The sequence below is a fragment of the Taeniopygia guttata genome, chromosome 36 (assembly GCF_048771995.1).
Source record: "Taeniopygia guttata chromosome 36, bTaeGut7.mat, whole genome shotgun sequence".
NCBI lineage: Eukaryota > Metazoa > Chordata > Aves > Passeriformes > Estrildidae > Taeniopygia > Taeniopygia guttata.
Window position 1 is genome coordinate 414202 of NC_133061.1, and position 9498 is coordinate 423699.

The following is a 9498-nucleotide window of genomic DNA, read 5'->3' on the forward strand; positions in this document are numbered from 1 at the left end:
CCCCAATTTTTCCTCATTTTCCCCATTTTTTCCTCAGTTTCCCCATTTTTCCCTCAGTTTCCCCAATTTTTCCTCAGTTTCCCCCCAAAACTCCATTTTTGACTCAGTTTCCCCTCAATTTCCTCCATTTTTTCCCCATTTCCGCCATTTTTTTCTCAATTTCCGCCATTTTTTCCCCAATTTCCGCCATTTTTTCCTCATTTTTCCCCCATTTTTCCCCAATTTCCCCAAATTCCCCCAAATTTCCCCAAATTCTCCCAAATTTCCCCAATCCCCCCGTTTCTCAGCCCCAGCCGGGCGGGCCGGGCGCCCACGGCCGCCGGTACCACCCGCGGTAGGTCAGGGCCCACCCGGCCCATCCCAGCGCGGCACCGGCGGCGTTCCGGGCGCGGCTGTGCCGGTACAGGAGCGTCACCACCAACAGGAAGTGCCACGTCAGCAGCAGCAGAACGGCCAATAGGAACAGCAGCGACAGCGCCGCCGGCGGGGGCCCAAGATGGCCGCCCGCAAGATGGCCGCCGCCGCCGGCGGTGAAAAAACGGCGCCTTGAGGGCTCAAAATGGCCGCCGGAGGGGTCAAAATGGCCGCCAGGATAGTCAAAATGGCGGCTTGAGGGGTTAAAATGGCCGCCGGGAGCATCAAAATGGCGGCCGGGGTGAGGGAGGAAAAAAGCGGGATCAAAATGGCCGCCGGATTCAAAATGGCGGCCGGATTCAAAATGGCCGCCGTCAAAATGGCCGCCGTGTTGAAGTTCAAAATGGCGGCCGGAAGCAAAATGGCCGCCGTGTCTTTCTTCAAAATGGCGGCCAGATTCAAAATGGCCGCCGTGTCTTTCTTCAAAATGGCGGCCGGAAGCAAAATGGCGGCCGGAATCAAAATGGCCGCCCCTTTCCACTTCAAAATGGCCGCCGCCGTGTCGCCCTTCAAAATGGCCGCCCAAAAATGGCCCCGCCCACCCCTCATTTGCATGAGAGGGCTCCGCCCACTCGAAGCCGATTGGTCGCCATGTTGGGCGCGGCCACGCCCACGGCGCCATCTTGGATTCTTCTTCTGTGTGGTGTGCGGTCGCCATCTTGGATCCGGCGGCCATCTTGGACTCGGCGGCCATCTTGGATTCATCACCTGTTTTATATGCGGCGGCCATCTTGGAGCCGGCAGCCATCTTGAACCAAGGCAGCATCTTAAACCAGGCCGCCATCTTGGACCAGGCGGCCATCTTGGATCTTTCACTCGTCTCATATCCGGCGGCCATTTTGGATCGCTCACCCGTCTCATGCCCGGCGGCCATTTTGTATGGGTCGGCCATCTTGGATCGCTCGACTGTCTCATATCCGGCGGCCATTTTGGGTACGTCGGCCATCTTAGATCTCTCAACCATCTCACACCTGGCGGCCATCTTGGATCGCTCACCCGTCTCATACCCGGCGGCCATCTTGGGTGCGTCGGCCATCTTGCGCACAGCGGCCATTTTGTATGGGTCGTCCATCTTGTATGGGTCGGCCATCTTGGATCGCTCAACTATCTCATATCTTGCAGCCATTTTGTATGGGTCGGCCATTTTGTATGGGTCGGCCATCTTGCGTTCGGCGGCCATCTTGTAGGGGTCGGCCATCTTGTGTGTGGAAGCCATCTTGTATGGGTCAGCCATCTTGGATCGCTCAAGTGTCTCATATCCGGCGGCCATCTTGTATGGGTCGGCCATCTTGTATGGGTCAGCCATCTTGTATGGGTCAGCCATTTTGTATGGGTCGGCCATCTTGTATCGATCATCCATCTTGCTTCCGGCGGCCATCTTGTATGGGTCAGCCATCTTGTATCGATCATCCATCTTGTGCCTGTCCGCCATCTTGCTGCCGGCGGCCATCTTGCCCAGCCCGTAGATCCTCCTCCCCAGCGCCGCCGCCTCCTCGGCGAGCCCCAACCCACAATGCACCAGGTCGAAGGCCTGGGGGGCGGGGCCAAACCCCTCCCAGCGATGCCCCGCCCCCCGGCACGTTTCCGGCTCTCTGATTGGCAGCAGCAGCGTCCCGCCGGGGGCGGGGCTTGTGCAGCTTCCGGTGGCGGCCTCCAGGGCGTGGCCGAGGGCGTGGCCGGCGCGGGACAGCGCCACGGCGACGGCCAATCGGGCGAGGGCGCGCAGGGCGGAGCGCCAGGGGGGGCGGAGCCACGGGTAGGAGGCCACCAGCAGCGAGCCAATCAGCAGCCAGGTCCAGGCCGGGGCGCTGGCGGTCAGGCGGCTGCCGAATATTGATTATTGGGTATTGATTATTGGTTATTGGTTATTGATTATTGATTGATTATTGATTATTTATTATCAATTATCGGTTATTATCACTGTGAATTATCAACTATCCATTCTCAATTGTCAATTTTCAATTATTAATAATCAATAGTCAAGTATCAGCTATTGATTATCGATTATTGATTATCTATTATCAGTTATTGATTATCAATTATCGATTGTTATCACTCTCAATTATCATGTATCCGTTATCAATCGTCAATTATCAGTTATAAATAATCAATAGTCAAGTCTCAGCTATCGGTTATTGATTATTGATTATTGATTATCAATTATCGATTATTGATTATCGAGTATTATTGCTGTCAATAATCAACTATCAGTTATCCATCGTCAATTATCAGTTACCAATAATCAATAGGCAAGTCTCAGTTATCGATTTTTGATTATCAATTATTGATTATCAATTATCTATTATTGACTATTACCACTGACAATTATCAACTATCAGTTTTCAATGGTCAATTATCAAATATCAATAATCAATAATCAAGTCTCAGCTATTGATTATTGATTATCGATTATTGATTATCTATTATCGGTTATTGATTATCAATTATTGATTATTATCACTGTCAATTATCAACTAGCAGTTCTCAATCGTCAGTTATCAATTATCAATAATCCATAATCAAGTATCAGCTATCGATTATTGATTATTGATTATTCATTATCAATTATCGATTATTGGTTATCGATTATTGTCGTTGTCAATTATCAACTATCAGTTATTAATTGTCATTTATCATTATCAATCATCAATAACCAAGTCTCAACAACTGATTGTTGATTATTGATTATTGATTATCAACTATCAATTATCTATTATAAATTCTTGGTTCTTGATTTTTGATTATTGTCGCTGTCAATTATCAACTATCAGTTATCAATCGTCAATTATCAGTTATCAATAATTAATATCCAAGTCTCAACAACCAATTATTATCGATTATTTATTATCATCTATCAATTATCTATTATAAATTATTGAGTATTGATTTTTGGTTATTATCGCTGTCAATTATCAACTATCACTTATCAATCATCAATTATCAATTATCAACCATCAATAATTAAGTCTCAGCTATCGACTGTTGATTATCGAGTATTGATTATCAACTATCAATTATCTATTATAAAATATTGAATATTTACTATCGATTTTGATCACTGTCAATTATCAACGATCAGTTCTCAAGCGTCAAGTATCAGTTATCAATAATCAATAACCAAGTCTCAACAACCAATTATTATCGATTATAGATTATGAACTCTCAATTATCTATTATAAATTATTATTGATTGTCGATTATTATCACTGTCAATTATCAGCTATCAGTTATCAATCGTCAATTACCAATTATCAATCATCAATAGTCAAGTCTCAGCTATCGGTTATTGATTATTGGTTATTGATTATCAATTATCGATTATTGATTATCGATTATTATTGCTGTCAATTTTCAACTATCCATTATCAATCGTCAATTATGAATTATCAATCATCAATAGTCAAGTCTCAGCTATCGGTTATTGATTATTGATTGTTCATTATTGATTATTGATTATCTATTATTGGTTATTGATTATTGGTTATCGGTTATCGATTATTATTGCTGTCAATTATCAACTATCAGTTATCAATCGCCAATTACCAGTTATCAATATTCAAGAATCAAGTCTCAGCTATCGATTATTGATTAATGGTTATTGATTATTGATTGTTGGTTACTGATTATTGATTATCGGTTATTGGTTATTTATTATCGGTTATTTGTTATCGGTTATTATCGCTGTCAATTATCAACTACCCGTTATCAAGCGTCAATTATCATTATCAATAATCAATAGCCAAGTCTCAAAAACCGATTATTGGCTATCGATTATTGATTCTTATCACTGTCAATTATCAACTAGCAGTTATCAATCATCAGTTATCAAATATCAATGATCAATAATCAAGTTTCAGCTATCAGTTGTTGATTATTGATTATTGATTATTGATTATTAACTATCAATTATCTATTATCTGCTATTGATAATTGATTATCAGTTATCGGTTATCAATTATTTATTATCAATTATCATTTATCAATTCTCAATTGCAGAGCATCGATTATAAAATACCGATTATCAATTGCCAATTGCCGACTATCAACTACCAAATCTGCCCCATAGATTGACCCACAGATCCCAAATTCTGCCCCATAGATCCCAAATCTGCCCCACAGATCCCAAATCCACCCCACAGATCCCAAATTCTGCCCCACAGATCCCAAATCTGCCCCATAGATCCCAAATCCTGCCCCACAGATCCCAAATCTGCCCCATAGATCCCAAATCCTGCCCCACAGATCCCAAATCTGCCCCACAGATCCCAAATCCCGCCCCATAACCGACCCCAAACTCCACGTCCTGCCCCATAGATCCCCCCCAAACCCCAAATCCCGCCCCATAGATCCCAAATCTCACCCCATAGATCGACCCATAGACCCCAAATCCTGCCCCATAGATCCCAAATCCGCCCCATAGATCCCCCCGAACTCCACGTCCTGCCCCACAGGTCCCGCCCCATAGATCGACCCATAGACCCCAAATCCCACCCCAAATCCCGGCCCACAGACCCCATTCCCAGCCCCATAGATCGACCCATAGATCCCAAATCTGCCCCATAGATCCCAAATCCCGCCCCATAAACCCCAAATTTCTGCCACCCCAACCCCAAATCCCGCCCCATAGATTCCAAATCCCACCCCATAGATTGACCCATAGACCCCAAATCCCACCCCATAGATTGACCCCAAACCCCAAATCCTTCCCCATAGATCGACCCATAGACCCCAAATCCTGCCCCATAGATCCCAAATTTCTGCCCCCGAAACCCCATTCCCAGCCCCATAGTTCGACCCATAGATCCCAAATCCGCCCCATAGACCCCAAATTCCACCCCATAGACCCCAAATTTCTGCCCCATAGATCCCAAATCCGCCCCATAGACCCCAAATTCCACCCCATAACCCACCCCAAACCCCATTCCCAGCCCCATAGATCGACCCATAGATCCCAAATTTGTGCCCCCCAACCCCCAAATCCCACCCCAAATCCCACCCCACAGATCGACCCCAAATCCCACCCCATAGACCCCAAATCCCACCCCCAAACCCCAAATCCCACCCCATAGATCCCAAATACTGCCCCACAGATCCCCCCCAAACCCCAAATCCTGCCCCATAACCCACTCCAAACCCCATTCCCAGCCCCATAGATCGACCCCAAACCCCAAATCCCACCCCAAATCCCACCCCATAGATCCCAAATTTCTGCCCCCCAAACCCCAAATCCCGCCCCATAGATCCCAGCCCCACTCACGCCTCCAGCCGGTTATGGGGCGAGGCCAGCACGCTGTGGGGATCCCCTCTGCCCCACAGCAGCGGCCCCAGCCCCACAAGTGCCGCCAGCAGCAGCGAATGGGCCCCAGAGATCCCAAATCCTGCCCCATAACCCACCCCAAACCCCATTCCCAGCCCCATAGATTGACCCATAGATCCCAAATCCGCCCCATAGACCCCAAATTCCACCCCATAGATCCCAAATTTCTGACCCCCAAACCCCAAATCCGCCCCACAGACCCCAAATCCCGCCCCATAGATTGACCCATAGACCCCAAATTTCTGCCCCCCAAACCCCAAATCCCGCCCCATAGATCCCAAATCTGCCCCATAGATCCCAAATCCCACCCCCAAACCCCAAAATCCCATTCCATAGATTGACCCATAGACCCCAAATGCTGCCCCATAGATTGACCCCAAACCCCAAATCTCACCCCCCAAAAGCCCCAAATCCCGCCCCATAGATCCCAAATCCTGCCCCATAACCAACCCCAACCCCCAAATCTCACCCCATAGACCCCAAATTTCTGCCCCCCCAAACCCCAAATCTGCCCCATAGATCGACCCCAAACTGCAAATCCCACCCCATAGACTGACCCCAAATCCGCCCCACAGATCCCCCCAAACCCCAAATCCCGCCCCATAGATCCCAAATCCCACCCCCCACACCCCATTCCCAGCCCCATAGATCCCAAATTTCTGCCCCCCAACCCCCAAATTCCACCCCATAGACCCCAAATCCCACCCCACAGATTGACCCCCAACCCCCCAGCCCCACTCACGCCTCCAGCCGGTTATGGGGCGAGGCCAGCACGCTGTGGGGATCCCCTCTGCCCCACAGCAGCGGCCCCAGCCCCACAAGTGCCGCCAGCAGCAGCGAATGGGCCCTGGGGAACCCCGACCACCCCAAAACCAACCCCAAACCCCATTCCCAGCCCCATAGATCGACCCATAGATCCCAAATCTGCCCCATAGATCCCCTCAAAACCCCATTACCGGCCCCATAGACCCCAAATCTGCCCCATAGATCCCCCCAAACTCAACGTCCTGCCCCATAGATCGACCCATAGACCCCAAATCCCACCCCATAGATTCCAAATTTCTGCCCCCCAAACCCCAAATCTGCCCCATAGACCCCAATTCCTGCCCCATAGATTGACCCATAGACCCCAATTCCTGCCCCATAACCCACTCCAAACCCCATTCCCAGCCCCATAGATCGACCCCAAACCCCAAATCCCGCCCCATAGATCCCAAATCCGCCCCATAGATCCCAAATTTCTGCCCCATAGATCCCAAATCCCACCCCATAGACTGACCCCAAACCCCGCCCCATAGATCCCAAACCCCACTCACGCCTCCAGCCGGTTATGGGGCGAGGCCAGCACGCTGTGGGGATCCCCTCTGCCCCACAGCAGCGGCCCCAGCCCCACAAGTGCCGCCAGCAGCAGCGAATGGGCCCTGGGGAACCCCGACCACCCCAAAACGGCCGCGGCCCCACAGCAGATCCGATATAGGGCGGCCCCACAGAGGCGCTGCCCCATAGCGAGGCCCCGCCCCATGGCGGGTTTTGGGGGGTTTTTGGGGGTTTTTTGGGGGTTTTTTTGGGGTTTTTTGGGGGGTTTTGGGGCGTCTTCCCCTCCCCCCGCCCGGAGCGGTCGCGGCCAAGGGCAGAGGGGGGGAGGGGCGGGAATGTGGGGGAGGGGCGGAAATTTTTTGGGATTATTTTGGGATTTGGGGGCGGGGTTGGGGGCGGGGTTTGGGGTTTTTTTGGGATTTGGGGGAGGGGCTTGGAGGGATTTTGGGATTTTGGGGTTTTTTTTTTCCATTTTTCTTTGGGTTTATTTTGGCGGTTTCTCGTGTTTTTTTGGGGATTTTTTGGGGTTTTTTTGGGGGTTTTTTTTTTGGGTTTTTTTTGGGTTTCTTGGGGGTTTTTTAAGGCTTTTTTGGGGTTTTTTTGAGGTTTTTCTGAGAGTTTTTTGAGGTTTTTTGAGGTCTTTTTGGAGTTATTTTGGAGTTTTTCGGGGTTTTTTTAAGGGTTTTTTTTCTGATTTTTTGGGGATTTTTTGGGGGTTTTTTCGGTTTTTCTTTGGGGTTTTGTGGGATTTTTTTTTAGGATTTTTTTTGAGGTTTTTTTGAGGTTTTGGGAGGGTTTTGGGTTTTTTTGGGGATTTTTTTGGGGTTTTTTTTGAGGTTTTTTTTGAGGTTTCTTTGGTGGTTTTTTAGAGGTTTTTCTGGGGTTTTTTGAGGTCCTTTTGGGATTTTTTGGGGTTTTTCTTTGAGTTTTTTTGGGGTTTTTTCGGTTTTACTTTAGGGGTTTTTTTGGGTTTTTTTTGAGGTTTTTGGGAGGTTTTTTTGAGGTATTTTTAGGGATTTTTTTTTGTTTTTTAGAGATTTTTTGAGTTTTTTTGGGGTTCTTTTGGGGGGTTTTTTGGGATTTTTTGGGGTTTCTTTGGGTTTTCCTTTGGAGTTTTTTGGGGTTTCTTTGGGGTTTTTTTTGGAGATTTTTTCAGGTATTTTTGGGGTTTTTTTTGGGGTTTTTTGGGGGTTTTTTTGAGGGTTTTTTTGAGAGTTTTTTTGGGGTTTTATTGGGGTTTTTTGGGGTTTTTTGGGATTTTTTAGGGGCCGCCTTCCCCTCCCCCCACCCGGAGCGGTCGCGGCCAAGGGCAAAGGGGGGGAGGGGCGGTGGGGGGTGGGGGAGGGGCGGGAATTTGGGGGGAGGGGTTTGGGGTATTTTGGGATTTGGGGGCGGAGTTTGGGATTTTTTTGGGATCTGTGGAGCAGATTTGGGATCTGTGGGGCAGACCCACATCCTTTTACCCCCCAAAAACCCCAAATTTTAATCCCAAAACCCCAAATTTTAACCCCCAAATTCAACCCCAAAACCCCCAAAATTTTAACCCAAAACCCCCAAAATTTTCACCTCAAAACCACCAAAAATTTCGCCCCCAAACGCCCTAATTTCAATCCAAAACGCCCCAAATTTTAACCAAAAATCCTCCAAATTTTAACCCCCCAAAACCCCAAATTTTAAACCCAAAACTGCCAAAAATTCATCTCCAAAACCCCCAAATTTTATCCTCAAAACACCCCAAATTTTAACCAAAAAAACCTCCACATTTTAACCCCCAAAACCCCAAATTTTAACCCCAAATTTCAACCCCAAGACCCCAAAAATTTTAACCCCAAAACCCCAAAAATTTTAACCCCAAAACCCCCAAATTTTAACCCCCCAAACCCTCAAATTTTAACCCCCAAAATACCCAAAATTTAACCGCAAATTTTAACCCCAAAACCGCCAAATTTTAAACCAAACCCCCAAATTTTAACCCCAAAATTCAACCCCAAAACCCCCCAAATTTTAACCCAAAACCCAAAACTTTTAACCCCCCCAAAACCCCAAATTTTAACCCCAAATTTCAACCCGAAAACCCCAAAAATTTTAACCTCAAATCCCCCCAAATTTTAACCCCCAAAACCCAAAACTTTGAACCCCCCAAAACCCCAATTTTTAACCCCAAATTTCAACCCCAAAACCCCCAAATTTTTACCCAAAACCCCCCAAATTTTAACCCCAAATTTTAACCCCCAAACCGCCATTTTTAACCCAAATCCCCTCAAATTGTGACCCCCAAAACACCCAAATTTTAACCCCAAAATTTAACCCCAAAACCCCCAAATTTTAACCCCAAATCCCTCAAATTTTAACCCCAAAATACCCAAATTTTAACCCCAAATCCCCAAATTTTAACCCCAAATTTCAACCCCAAAACCCCACAAATTTTAACCTAAAACCCCCCATATTTT

The 9498-nt window shown here is 47.3% G+C and overlaps 2 protein-coding genes across 2 annotated transcripts; both read right to left on the bottom strand.

Moving 5' to 3' along the window:
- Positions 1 to 273: 273 nt before the first annotated feature.
- Positions 274 to 1259, bottom strand: LOC121468797 (uncharacterized). Its single transcript, XM_072921342.1, has one exon. The coding sequence runs from the start codon at positions 1250 to 1252 to the stop codon at positions 284 to 286; it is 969 nt and encodes a 322-aa protein (XP_072777443.1). The 5' UTR covers positions 1253 to 1259; the 3' UTR covers positions 274 to 283.
- Positions 1260 to 1271: 12 nt separating this feature from the next.
- LOC140681469 (uncharacterized) lies at positions 1272 to 5844 on the bottom strand. Its single transcript, XM_072921302.1, has 3 exons — positions 5672 to 5844; positions 1386 to 2237; positions 1272 to 1320 (listed from the first exon to the last, which is right to left on the bottom strand). The coding sequence occupies exons 1-3, from the start codon at positions 5842 to 5844 to the stop codon at positions 1272 to 1274; spliced, it is 1074 nt and encodes a 357-aa protein (XP_072777403.1).
- Positions 5845 to 9498: the final 3654 nt, after the last annotated feature.

Excerpts from the sequence above, each read along its gene's own strand:
- LOC121468797 (XM_072921342.1), bottom strand. The coding sequence starts at position 1,252 with ATGGCCGCCGGATATGAGACGAGTGAAAGATCCAAGATGGCCGCCTGG.
- LOC140681469 (XM_072921302.1), bottom strand. The coding sequence starts at position 5,844 with ATGGGTCAATCTATGGGGCTGGGAATGGGGTTTGGGGTGGGTTATGGG. Across the intron at positions 2,238-5,671 it reads CCCCATAACCGGCTGGAGGC|CCGCCTGACCGCCAGCGCCC; the intron begins GTGAGTGGGGCT and ends AATATTCGGCAG. Across the intron at positions 1,321-1,385 it reads CGATCCAAGATGGCCGCCAG|TCGAGCGATCCAAGATGGCC; the intron begins GTGTGAGATGGT and ends GATATGAGACAG.